This window comes from Oryctolagus cuniculus, chromosome 15 (assembly GCF_964237555.1).
Source record: "Oryctolagus cuniculus chromosome 15, mOryCun1.1, whole genome shotgun sequence".
Lineage (NCBI taxonomy): Eukaryota > Metazoa > Chordata > Mammalia > Lagomorpha > Leporidae > Oryctolagus > Oryctolagus cuniculus.
In genome coordinates this window covers 65,993,787-66,008,393 of record NC_091446.1, presented here as the reverse complement: position 1 = coordinate 66,008,393, position 14,607 = coordinate 65,993,787, and the positions used below count along the sequence as shown (strand labels likewise).

The 14,607-nt window shown below is 39.0% G+C and overlaps 1 protein-coding gene across 16 annotated transcripts in view; it reads right to left on the bottom strand.

Moving 5' to 3' along the window:
- KAT6B (lysine acetyltransferase 6B) overlaps positions 1–14,607 on the bottom strand; it is a 204,004-nt gene that overhangs the window by 76,023 nt on the left and 113,374 nt on the right. For all 16 annotated transcript variants that reach the window (XM_051823152.2, XM_070057868.1, XM_008269925.4 and 13 more), the window contains one exon: positions 3,658–3,766. In XM_051823152.2, the coding sequence (XP_051679112.2) occupies positions 3,658–3,766 (109 nt within the window). The remainder of the gene's footprint in view (positions 1–3,657; positions 3,767–14,607) is intronic.

Sequence of the window (14,607 nt, the reverse complement as noted above, 5' to 3'; positions counted from 1 at the left end):
TTTTTCCGCTTTTATACAGAGAAGGGCATTTTTTTTTTCACATAAACATCTTACGTTAGTGATCCCTTTGATCATTATAAACAGTCTCAATTCAATCCCAAACTGACAGACTCTTCTGGATGTGAGAGAGCAGCTACTTCCACAAGGTTAACCAGGGGTCCAAATGGATCTGTAATTCCCACATGAGCTTCTAGACTGCACTGCGAGGAGAAGGCTCTCACCATGATCAGAGGGTACTGTTCAGGCAGGCTGGCCTGCTATAGTCTTTTCTCCTTATTATACCACGGTGTCACAACCAAGCATTAGAACTACAAGAACCCCTAAGCTCCCTAATGCAAACCATATTTTGTTTTTATCCATCAATTTAAAGGAGAGCAAACAAAAAAGTGCACTCATCTGATCTAACAGATTAAGTAAATGTCTACAAGATATTTCTCTGAGTAAGGAACAACAGTTTTGGGGCCAGTGTTATGGCACAGCAGGTAAGCAACCACCTATGAATACCTGCCGTCCATATGAACACTGGCTGTTCCACTTCCCATCCAGTTTCCTGTTAATGTGCCTGGGAGAGCAGCAGAAGATGGCCCAAGTACTTGAGCCCCTACCAGCCTACACTGGGAGACCCAGACTGAGTTCCAGGTTACTGGCTTCACAGCCTGGCTGAGCCCCTGATGACATGGGGAAGTGAACCAGGGACTGAATATCTCTCTCTGCCATTCCGCCTTTCAAATAAATAAACAGATCTTAAGGGTAAAAAAAAAGGGGAACATTAGTGTTTTTTTTGTTTTTTTGTTTTTTTTTTTTTTTGGCTGAAGTAGCCAAATCCATGCCAGTAGAAGCACACTAAATGGAGGAGTAAGTGACCTTCAAAGCAAAAGCTGGATCCCACTGTGAAGCCCTCCCAGGCACCTTCTATGGCACACAAGACCAGTGATGACCCCAGTGCTTGAACTTCTCCCATCCAAGTACTACCTAGGTCTGACATTTCTGGATAAGCCATATACATCTTGACTCCAGCACCTCTGGCCCTCTCCACCTGAAGGCAGAGAGGAAGAAGGGCTCACAAAACAACTCCAGTTACAGACCTTCTAAACAGTATTCTCCAGCCACTTTGCTCCATTTGTTCAGAGAGAGAACAACAGAGTATTTTTGAAAAAAAGAAAACATAACACTGTATCTACATACCACCAACTTGACCCTAAAAAGTACAAAAAGTAAGGAACTCCATGGGAAAAAAATTTCCAGTGACCTCAAAGTTTAATAAAGGAGATGAAATCCCTTTCTAGCAGGTCTTCCATTTGGGAAAAACCAAGGGAGACTGATTACACCAGAAAATCTAAGATGTACCTGTTGAGAAATTAAGTCTTTATCCTCAGTGAAGGAAACCCTGAAGTTAGGATCTAGAAGATAATGATCTCAAATTCCTTATCAACTCAATTAAGTGTAGCACCAGAGGTAAAGAGTTATATGAAGGAAATTTTTCTTCCACATTTAAGTACATCTTTAATTTGTCTAGGTGCCCAGATAAATACATATTAAAGAAATAAAACAGAGAAGGGTATTTTTAAAGTACTTCCTTAAAAATCACAAACAGTAAACATAAACACACATAAACACCACTAAATTGATCAGGTGGTTACACAAAAGAATAATTCATTGAGAATGAGCCTTGTAGAAAACCCAAAAGATAACGAGAGAGTCAGAACTGATGAGTGAGGCGCTACCTCAGCAGCATAAAACAGAGAGATGGCAGGGTTGAAATTTATTAAACTGAACATACAGATAATGTTTCCATGCCCTTTTGTCACTATCCATGATACTGTGGCCAGGTAAAGGAATTTTAATGAAATCTGTAAAGCCCATCAAAAAGACTGTCAGAATGCATTTTTCAAGCAGGGTTTGAAATGTCTTACTTCGAAGTCTCTCTCTTCTTAGCCCAGTCCTGAAAGCTACTGAACCACAAAGGGCCTATCGAGTGAAACCTTCACACAAGGAGTAAAGATCATTACACAACACTGTCATTTCTCAGTATGGAACATTTCCCCTATCCAGCCATCAACCAGCCGTCAGATGTGGTGGTAAGATTTTAGATTCTTACAGCAATCAAACATGCCAAATCACAACAATGACTTGGACATTTACAGTATACTTACCACAGTTCTTATGGACTCTGTGCTAGTCTATTTATTTGTGTTCTCTCAACCAATTCCCAAAAAAATCCGAGGTAGTTACTACCATTATACCCAGTTTTCTAATTAGGAAACTGAGCTATGGCTGGCTCTTGAGTTTTTCCTCTTACCTACCATACCACATGACTTGTTCAGTAAGAATACACCACAGTGTTTTGCAGGTTTGTTGTATGTTAAGATAACTGCAAGAAGATACAGAGAAACTGTCATACTCGGTCATCAACTTTAAAATAACATTTAAGGGGGCCAGTGTTCAACACCCAGCTACTCCACTTCTGTTCCAGTTCGCTGCTACTGCGCCTGAGAAAGCAGCAGAGGATGGCCCAAATCCTCGGGCCCCTGTACCCACTTGGGAAACCTGGAAGAAGCTTCAGGCTCCCAGCTTTAGTCTGGCCCAGCCCCAGACAATGCAGCCATTTGGGGAATGAACCAGTGGATGGAAGATATCTCTCTCTCTGTCTCTATTTCTCCTCTTCTCTCTGTAACTCTGCCTTTCAAATAAATAAAAAATAAATCTTTTCAAAAAATGAAAAAAAAAAAAAACCATTTATGAGGAAAAGCTGAAAGAAAAAAAGATGAACACAAAAAGATTAATTTAAAAAAATCTGATTATTACCCCTTAATCTATCAGTCTGTGTGTGTGAATGAGTGTGTACGTATATGTGGTAACCTAGGCAACTATTTCAAAAAAGAAGACTGGTTAATAAAACACACTTTTTGAATGTAAGCACAATTTGCTTTCCAGTTCTCATTATAAAACTGGATGTCTAGTCTTAAAATCTTATGGTAAGGAAAAGGTAGAGGTAACATCTACCTTGAGAGCATTTTGGATCTCACAATTTGCTAATGGCCTGGAGTACCTACCCAGCAATTCCTTGGTTCCAACAAAATCTTTTGCACATCCTTTTTCTAAATTATCCCACGCAATCTTCATGCCTCATGATTTCAAGATTCTATCACTGCAATTTTCAGAAAACTCTTCAAAACCTATCATTCCGAGAAATACAGAGCTGGGCTGCAATATTACATTTCACCAGTAGGTGTCACGACCTGAAACACTATAGATGCCAGCTCAAAGATCTCTTACGTTACAGGAAACAAAAATGACCCCAATTGTATTCAGCTTCAAAGTCTAGAATTCTCTTCACTGAATTTATCTACAGTGTAGGTGTCCATGTTGAATGCCAATGTTGGTATGATATCAAAGTTTAATTGTAAACATTAACAAATAGTAATATATAAACATGTATAAACTGTCAGTGCTAAAATTTTTTTCCTGTTTACTTTTTACATTTAAAACTTACACTATTACCAAATAATTGCTCTAAATAACAAAAGCCATGAGGTTTTGATAGCCAGATAAACAGCATGAAGCTATGACTACAGTAATGGGAAGCCACTGACCACTACATCTAACAACAACAACAACAACAAAAACAAAACAAAACAAAAAACAACCACAACTTACCACTACTGCCACAATCTGCACAGGACAGGAGTTCTTCTGGTTTCTTTTCACGATTTGATTCTTTAGTCCCCAAACAGAAGCTACATATTGGAATGGGATCGGCACGGGGCTATGGCAAAATTAAAACAAAAAACATTGTTTGCTTTCATTTCAAAATAAGAAAACCAAGCAAATTAGATATTCAAATCCTATGTTCTGCTAATGAAAAACCTCTTAAATTATTTGACTACAGTATTATCTGAATTATAGAGTACTATGATAAAAAAAACTTGTGAAATTGTTTAATATAAAACTCAGAAGTAATTTTTACTAAAACAATGAAATCTAAGACTTATATATATTTTACATACTTACTATATATTATATATATATATATTCATATATATTCATGTGAAATTTCTACTCCCAAAATCCATGTCTATAATAAAATGACTCATCTATTCAGTAATATAGTCCATGAATATTACCCAGTGAAAGTAGATTATTTAACTAACAGTTTATCAAATGCTGGTTACTACTATTAAATATCAGACATGAAATATTGGTATGTTCTTAAGTGACATAAAAGAATTGGAATGAGAACTAAAGCCCTGTGAGATTACCTGAAAAGATAAATGACCATTAACAGGGTTTCCTGCACCAGTCTTCAAAAATAAACCCTCAATCTCTTATAAATTCCCACATTATAAAAGAAACACCAAACATTTGTCTAACCCTCTAGCACCCTGTAACTGTCACTATGGAAATTCTTTTAACAATGTATAAATCTACATGTATTTCAGTGTCTCCACTGCTACTTGCTAGGAGCTGGTATTCCTATCTATATAAATAGTTGACTGTATCTACAGACCTGGTCACATTGTTTTGAACAGCTAAAACTATGAAAACTAAAATTTTATTGTACATTCTCAGCCTTCACTCATCTGCTAGTCAACTGATTGATGTCTTTATATTTGAATCTCATAATCAAAAATACAGAACAAGACAACATGACATAATTAGAAATGTTTTATGTAAATTAAATATAAGCTTTTGCTAGGTCTAATTCTCAAAATACATATCAACATAGAATAAACTGTAGGTTCAGCCACGGTATTCCAAATGCTTAATACATTGAGTGGTACACAGGAGGCACTCAAAATATTTGCTAACTAAATAAATGTTTAAATATGCCAATTTTTAAACTTTTAAAATTAAATGATTCCAATAAATATCTCGATTCTTGTGACATCTCATCAAAGTCAAAAATCCATCCTATGACCAAGCATTTGCAAAACTGTTTAATGCGGCTGTCAATTTTATTTTCTGTTGTGAGCATTTCACTGTCTTGCCCTTATTTTCAGCTTAATTTCTTTAATATGCACAGTTTTTTACTTCCTGTGGTAGCTATGCAAATGTATTTTTGTGGCCCCAGTTAAAAAGCAGAGTATTAAAACATTCTGTACTGTTTCTGGTTGTCTTTTGGAAACCAAAATACAAGCTACAACAAATTGGTCACTGACTCCAGCCACAGTTTTTTAAATGCCAGATAATCAGCACTGCATAATTATGGATCCACAGTTATTACTTGCAACCGCTCTACTGCAGTACCTTGGGAACACTTTTGTTCCTTTAAATAGCAATTAAAAGAACAATCTGGTTTTAAAGTGACAACATTCCCCTGATAGATTCTAGCTAAAACCCAGTCCTTGTACTAATGGGATTCCTGCTTTCATTTGATATAACAATGTTCAAGCCACCGCTGCCATCCTTGCAGTGATAAATAATTTACAAAATGTCACATATCATTCATGCAATGAAACTATCCCATTTTTCTTTCCCAGATGAATTTTTAGCTGTAAGAGAGACATGGCCATCAGCCAGCATTCATGCTCATTTTTCGTTTTTAACTAAAGGTAACACAAAGGACAAAGGTTGCTAGTAGTTCATGGCCAGAAAGACTGATGTCACACAATCTACCCAATAATAGAAAGCATAGATGCTATCACTTAACGCTGCATTCAAGTGAGCCCTACCACACTGATGTATGCTTGCAACCATTTATTTTAAGGATAACTATCTCACAATACTCTATAAAACCACTGCATTATACAGAAATGTCTGCCCTGCTGAATTATTGATAATTCAAAGCACTTTTTGCTAACCTCAGTGTAGCCAAGTCTAATTAACTTCAAAAAATTGTCACTTGTATGAAATGAAACTTTTACAGTAATGTATGTATATGGGTCACAGAATTATTATGACTCACTACTCCCCATCAGACTACATATAAACTGTTTAAGAAAAATAATCCCTTGTAATAAAGTAAAATGGATTACAGTCAGAAAAGAGGTCTGAGTAAATGACAACGTGTTTCTATACAAGTCTATCGCAGACAAATGAAATTTATGAGGTCTGAAAATAAAACACCAAATCTCAAAATTTCTAAGTCCTTTCTTTGAAATCTCAGAGGCACCTAACCTGTTGATCACATTTTCACATCAACATATTTTACTTTAAAACTAATCTTAAGCATGAATGCTCATGAGTAATCTAAAATGAAAATATTCAGCAAGCTCTGCCCTGGGAACACCTCCTCGTCTCATACACAATGGACCTGGGGCTGCTTCTGGGCTACAGGTCATTCTTGCATTATATGTCATTTAATCATCTAACAACCTTGCCAATAATTTGTTTGGTTTGTCTCCATTTTAGGGACAAAACTGAGAATCTAAGAAGTTAGACAATTTACTTATTTATTTTAGAGGCAGAAAGAAACACAGATCCCACCACCACATGACTGCAACAGCTGTAACTGGGCTGGGGCCAGAGCTAGGAGCTGGGGATTCATTCCATGTCTCCCCCACGGGTGGCAGGAACCCAACTACTTGAGCTATCACCACTGCCTTCCAGAGTCTGCATTAGTGAGAAGCTAGAGACAGAAGTCAGAGCCAGGAATCAAACCTCAGGGCTCCAACATGAGACATGCCTGCTTCAAGGTAACTATTCTACAGTTACCAGGCTCAAGTGAGGAGTTAGGACACACACACGTCTGCTTACACTGAAGTCTACATCTCGCCTTTGCTATCTCCATTCTATTCCTCTCAGAAAAATAAATGTTAAAATACTCTCTCCTCGGCCGGCGCCACGGCTCACTAGGCTAATCCTCCACCTGCGGCACCAGCACACCAGGTTCTAGTCCCGGTCGGGGCACCGGATTCTGTCCCGGTTGCTCCTCTTCCTGTCCAGCTCTCTGCTCTGGCCCGGGAGTACAGTGGAGGATGGCCCAGGTCCTTGGGCCCTGCACCCATATGGGAGACCAGGAGAAGTACCTGGCTCCTGCCTTCAGATCAGCGCGGTGTGCCGGCCGCAGCGGCCATTGCCGGGTGAACCAACGGCAAAAGGAAGACCTTCCTCTCTGTCTCTCTCTCACTGTCCACTCTGCCTGTCAAAAAATTTAAAAAAAAAAAAAAAAAAAAAAAAAAAAAAAAAAACTATCTCCTCAGTGGCAATAACTATGTACTAATGTGCTCATAATCTCTTGGCAATATTTTTTAAACTACTGAAAAAGGCAACTGCTAACATTCCACAGATGATTCATTACAATGGCGAGAAGATACCTTTACAATGGAGAAACCTAATAGATATTTCCTTAACCAATCAATACAGGACAAACTGACATTGTGTGCTTCCCCAAAGGACTCACTAGCTACACGGCATTCTTTGCTGGACACTTCCTGGGAATCTAGTCACAAAGAAATCAGGCAAATCCAAACTGAGGAAATTTTGTAAAACAATTTGTCTGGCCTCTTCAAAAAATGTCAGTCTTGGAGCTGTTGTGGCACAAAGTGTTACATTGCCACTTTCCATGCCTACCTGCCATGTCAGTGCTGGTTTGAGTTCTAGCTGCTCCTGTCTGATCCAGCTTCCTGCCAATGCACCTAGGAAGGCAATAGAAGATGGACCAAGAGCTTAGGCCCCTGCCACCCTTGTGGGAGACCAGGATGGAGGTCTGGCTCCTGCCTTTAACTTGGGCCAGCCCTGACTGTTGCAGTCATTTGCAAATTAAACAAGCAGATGGAAGATAGATCCCCACCCCCCTCTCTCTCCTTTGTCACTCAGCCTTTCAGAGAGATTTTGTCCATATCATGTAAGACCCAAAAAATGCCAGAATCAGTTTGGGCAACTAAAGGGTCATAAAACCTAAATACAATTTATGGATTTTAAAAGCCACTCATCTGTAAATGATATTATTAGGATAATTAGGGGAAGATACACTAAATATTAGACCATTTACAAACTAAACAAAATACAAATTTCTTGAGGGAACATAATTGAGATTATATAGAAGATGTATGTTCTTTGGAGGTATCTGCTGAAATATTTAGATGTAAAGTGTCATGTTACTGTAACTTTCAAATAAGTCAAGGAAAAAAACCTTAAGTGTGTCTGTATGTGAATGTGCAGAGGGACATAGGAAGCAAACATGATAAAATATTAATAGTGAATCTATGTGAGGGTATATAGGTGTTTATTATACTATTCTTTTGATTTTTTTTACATTGCATGTTTATAACCTTTCAAAACAGAAAACTAAAGAAAAACCAAACAGCACTCACCGCTTCATTCTCAAAAGAGATCTAGAATGAATTATTTTATGGTTGGATTATAAGCATTTATAAAACACAAGATTTCAATCCAATTACTGACTCAACCAAAATACACAGGACAGAGGAGAGAGAGGACTATTGTTTTCTGTAGAACAAGGAAATTTCAGTACCAAAATTCTAGAAGATAAATAACCCTGTTTCTTCAACATATAAAATAAAAGGGAGAAACAGTAGGAAATACACACAGAAGCAGAATCAACAGATTAAGAAATATTTAAAAGGCCTATCAGTCCACCACAATGTGTGGACCGATCTTGATCATGATTCAAAAGTAAAGCAAAAAAAAAAAAAAAAAAAAAAAAATTGTGACACAGTGAAGGAAGCTAGGACTATTTCGCATGAAATGGTAACTCTCCATTTCCCATCCCCCTAGCCCCCAGCAATCTCTATTCTTCATCCTGTTCTCTATGAGTTTGAGTACTGCAGGCACTCAAATAAGCGGAAACACACAGCATTTGTGGCATGGATTATTCTTGAGGTGAAAAAGGTCCTTGTAACCAGGAGAGATCAAGGAGCAACTGGATGAGCCTCACCAGGGCGGTCAAAGCACAACAGAGCACTACGTCCCCCTACTCACTCTGGGCATCCAAGCCTCTTCCAAGGTCCTTTCCAGATCACATGTTTCAACAGTTCTATAACTAGATCATCCTTAAGGTCCTTCCTAGCTCTAATTTTTCATTGATTCTGTCAAACTTAGAATTTTAAAGTGTCTTCAGGACCCTGATCCCGAAATAAACTTTTCTGATCAAACAGTCTTGAAATCCAGGCCAATTCTCTTTTTAAAGGCACAGGGACAGAATGACAAAAAGGGAGAGAGAAAGAGATCTTTCACCCACGAGGTCATTTCCCAAATGCCTGCAACATCTGTGGCTAGGGCTGGGCCAGACCAAAGCCAGGAGCCATAAGCCAGGAACTCAATCCAGGTTTCCACGTGAATGGCAGAGAACCAAGTATCTGAGCAATCACCTGCTGTCCCTCAGGATACACACTACCAGGAAGCTGGAAATGGTAACAGAGCCAGGACTTGAACCCAGGCACTGTGACACAAGATGTGAGGATCCCAAGTGGTGCCATGCCCAATACAACAATGCATTTTTGAGAAGTTTTATTGATTCATTTCTGTTTTGAAAGAAACAATATGTCTCTTAAGTCTTGTTAGTCCAAGTAACCAGACAAAGACAAACAAAAGCTCATGCACTGTATCAGAGCCAGGGATAGCCAGGCTCACATCCTCTTCCTGATAGTGAACCAAAAAAAGAGCTCTGTAGGACACTTCTATGATCTCAGTCTACAATGATCAAGGACACACCTTCTTTCCATAATCCCTTATGGATACATCTGCCTTATTAAATTTCATTTATATTATCTGAAAAAAATTAGTAATTCCAAGTGTTAAAAACAAACCCATTTAGCACTTTTTCCTAACACATTCATACATACTTGCATCACAGAAAGACCAGGATTTATACTCAGGTTTCCATGCCTATGTCTGTGTTGTCTAGGTTTAGGGTTGCTAAAGTTCAGATGTCAAGTGAGTACGGAAAGTATTTGTAAAACTATGAAGCTCTGTTCAAATATTGTTACAATTATTGCAAAATCCACTTTGGCTACAAAAACAAAGAGACCAAACAAACAACTTCAAGTCCTTAATAAACATCAGCACAAATAAATCGTTTTTGAGTTTAGATTTATTCCATGAAAGACTGATTCTGAGCCCTTGTCAGGAATAATAATCCTAGAGGATTAAAAAAAATTTAGTTGGGAGAGTGTTGTGGTGCAGTAGGTTAAGCAGTTGCTCGAGCTGCCTGAATCCAACATCTAAGTGCTGGTTCAAGTCCTAGCTATTCCACTTCCAAACCAACTTTCTGCTAAAGTACACCCTGGCAGACAGTGGGGGATGGCTCAGGTGCCTGAGCCTCCATCGCTCATGTTGTGACTTGGTTCGAGTTCCTGACTCCTGTCTTTAGCCTGGCCCAGCCTGAGCTGTTACAGAGTGAATCAACAGATGCAATATCTTTCTCTGTCTCTTAAATAAACAAAAATGAATAAACATTAAAAGATAATTAATCAAGAATATAGCAATAAGCTAGAAAAATGTCTTAATTGTGAGCCAAGAGCCTAAAACAATCTAAGGGGAAAATTAAAAGAAAATGAATAAAATATGTCAAAGGAGGAAAAGCAACAAATACAAAATCTTAAATAAACACCACAACAGGGGCCGGTGCTGTGGCATAGTGGGTGAAGCTGCCACCTGTGACATGAGCATCCCATATGGTTGCCAGTCCCGGCTGCTCCACTTCTGATCCAGCTCCCTGCTAATGGCCTAGGAAAAGCAGCAGAAGACGGTCCAAATACGTGAGCCCCTGAAACCACCGAGGGAGAACTAGAGAAGGCCCCTGGCTTCTCTGGCTCCAGCCTGGCTCAGCCCTGGCTATTGTGGCCATCTAGGAAGTGAAGCAGCAGGTGAAAGATATCTTCCCCCAATTCCCTCTCTGTAACTCTGACTTTAAAATAAATAAATGAATCTTGGTGCGTGGAGGCGGGGGAAGGGGCCGCAGGGGGTGTCACCACCAAGCAAACAAAGATAAATATATAAACTCATAATCCCAAAGAATCTAACAGTTCACCACTAGACAGTGTCTACACTTTAGCTCACGTAGCTCCAAAACAAGTTGAGTGGAAGGGCTCTTCTGTATCTCTTTAATTTACAGCCCTGGGGCTGGCGCTGTGGTGCAGTAGGTTAAGCCTCCAGCTGTGGCGCCAGCATTCCATATGGGCTCCAGTTCTAGTCCTGGCTGCTCCTCTTCCAGTCCAGCTCTCTGCTATGGCCTGAGAAAGCAGTGGAGGATGGCCCGAGTACTTGGGCCCCTGCACCCGCATGGGAGACCAGGAAGAAGCACCCGGCTCCTGGCTTCGGATCGGCACAGCTACGGCCATTGCAGCCATTTGGGGAGTGAACCAACAGACAGAAGACCTTTCTCTCTGTTTCTCCCTCTCACTGTCTGTAACTCTACTTCTCAAATAAATAAATAAAATCCTTAAAAAGAATTTACAGCCCTTTGTTCTACTGTACTGAAATTTGAAGTTTAGGTAATGCTTTACTTCTCAAGTGTTTCACTTGTGCTCAATGCAAACTCTGTGAGACAAGAGCTGGCAGCTTCTTTCATCTCCATTTTACAGGTAGGTTAAGTGTCTCCCTGTGGAAACATAGCTAGTAAGAAAAAGGGACCCCAGTCGGCTGACTCCAGACCTTTTGCTTTCACTTTTTTTGTGTTTTGTCCTTCATGTTGCTTGCAGCTTGATTCTGACACTGCCTTATAGGAAAGGTTGGTTAAACTGGATCATCCTCCTTGAAACTTTAACCTACCCCCAGTACTCTAGAATCTCCATAGCTTACTCAATTTTTTTCATAACACATCACTATCCATTATATTATTTAAAATGTGTCTATTTTGTTTGTCTTACTAAACTATAAGACTCTGTTCATTGCTGTAGCGGACAGTATCAAAGTACATTTGTTAAATAAATGAATGAACAAACTACTCTGAGGATGGGAATAAGTCCCTCTAGTTCAACAAGACCCCCAAAACTGACAACTATCCTTTATTTCACATAAATCCTTAATGACAACAAATATGACATGTAAAGCAACCATCAATGGCAAAGTGGATTAATTCCATTACTGTCTAATTTGAAGGCTTTATTTTATTAAGACACACATAATCAATTACATTTATGTTTGCTACATACCTCCCTGGGCATTATCTGACAAGACAGAATCAAGACTTAAAAATCAGCTGGGAGACCAGTACTGTAGTATATTGGGTAAAGCCACTGCCTGCAGTGCCAGCATCCCATATGGGTACCAGTTCAAGTCCCAACTGCTCCACTTCCAATCCAGCTCCCTGCTAATTCACCAGAGAAAGCAGCAAAAGATGCCCCAAGTGCTTGTGCCCCTGCATCTAGGTGAGAGACCTGGAAGAAGCTCCGGCCCCTGCCTTTGGATCAGCCTAGCCATTTCATGAGTGAACCAGCAGATGGAAGATTTCTGTCTCTGCCTCTCTCCCTCTCCCTCTGTAACCCTACCTTTCAAATAAATAAATTTTAATTTAAAACAAAACAAAACAAAGAATCCTTAAAAAAGAAAATGAGCTAGGAAGAAAATTATCTCCCCACTACCATAAACATTAACTTCCAGTGGTCGTTCAGAAATAGTATGTGTTGTACATAAAATAGATTTGGGGCCATGACTAGTTGCCATGGGTGACACTCTCTCCCCATTGACCTGTTTCTTCCCTCTCAAGAAAGAACACAAATAGAAAGATAAAAAGGGAAGAAGCCAGGTATGATGAGTATACTGCAATGAGAGTGACAAAATTATAACAAGAGTATAGATTGGCTCGATGTATTTAAAAAAGTATTTCTACAAACTTCAGTGCTTTGCCAATGTTACTGTCCACAAACTTCGTAACTGACAGCACCGCGACAACAGAGGCAGAGAACCACTCTGGTTGTTTCTAGAGTAACATGCAATATTATTTTCCTTTTTCCACTTGGGCAATCTATATGACATTTATCAGTTATTGCCATTTAACCCACCTACTCAACTGAAGTCTGTCTGAACAGATCAAGCCCACTGCTAATTGGGAGACAGACCATGGACACCAAGGATTTTCTTTTACAGCAATCTGTTCAAGATGTGGTCTTCAGAAACACACCCACTCTAACAGTGTGGATATCCTATGATGATCTAAATTGCCTTATTTTTTCTAAGCGTTAACTTGCTCCCATGGGCAGCAGCAGTAACTTCGGTCATTGCAGTCACTCCTCAGCAGGGAGGTTCAGTGCCCAGCTCTGCCTCAGAGTAGCCCCGGGTCTATTTCCGATCCTCTGGGGCAAAATGCAACTCTATTCAAGATGTGCTTGTCGCCATTTTCTCTACACTCATGGACTCTTTTGTTTTATTATAAGGCTATTCTTACAATTCCATCATAATTTCAGACCTGAGTAGACACTAAATAATTTCTTCCAGAAGATAATTGGAGACACACTTACAATAAGACTTAACACAGGCAACAATTTTACCATAATTTTTTCTCGCTGTATAGATTTTTATTATATCACCTCCCCTGCTCATTATACTTCTCTGTGGGTAATTGATTCTGCAAGTGCGCACTATATCATCCCCACCGGCTCTGTGGATTGAGTTTCTATATTGCTCTGAGCAAAAGGATTTATTATTGTTAATGTATGGAGATCCTGAATGTGCTGCTGTATTTTACCTCCCTGTCACGCTGATGAGGGGTCTGTGTATTTTAAGTGTTAGTAAATACATAAAATCTAGTAAAATAAAAATTTTTAAAAGCATCCCTACCCATAGCTGTAGAATGTCACTTCTTTTTTCATTTAAAAAACAATTTAGAAACTGAAAATTCAATGATCACATACTGTGAAATTCCCATGATCAAAGGCTAATTTGGAAGTAAAAAAAAAATAATAATAAAAGCTTAGGCACAAAGGTCACAAAGGAAAAAAAGGCTTTCTAAGAACATCAGCCACAACAGTTTCAATTGTGTGGCGTTAATTGAAATGCTCACTTTGTATCCTGTAGTCTAGAACTTGTTCTAATTAGGCAGGTGTGCCATTTATAAGCATGCTGATTAAGGAAAGAGATTCTACTGGAAGGAAACAAATCTAACCCTGCACACTGCTGTTTAACAAAGCAATCTCATTCGTTCTTTTTGGGGGTGAGAGCAGGAGCGAGCTGAAATCTACAAATTTGGTGGGGTGGAGGGGGTGGGCAATGAAGCAATTATTTGCCTCCAGGGCTTCTATTTCTTATCTGGACAGGGACTTTGCTTTCAAGATTTCATCTGAAAGTCTTTCACACACCCCTGCCATTAGAATCAGCAGATATTGCATTTATCTTCTTAAGAGCGATCAAAGGCTGATTCAACACAGCTGGAAATGCAACACATGGTTGCCTAAAGTCTGTTTAGGATTTACAAACTATTCTCTTTGGCAGGCTTGTCAAATACTAGCAATATAAACCCTATCCTAGATTGAAGAAAATGTAATTTTAAAATTAACTCATTAAAATCTATAGTGATTCCTTTTTATTTAAAAAAAAATCACAAAATACTTCTCAAGTTATTCAACCTCCGGTGCTACAAAAACCATGAGTGAAGCAGGACTAAACTTTGAAACCATTATTCTTTGAAGGATAAGAAAACCGACCTGGATATAAACAGAAATTCTACCTTAAAGATAGCAGGAAAAACAAAGGAAGTAAGAAATCTCT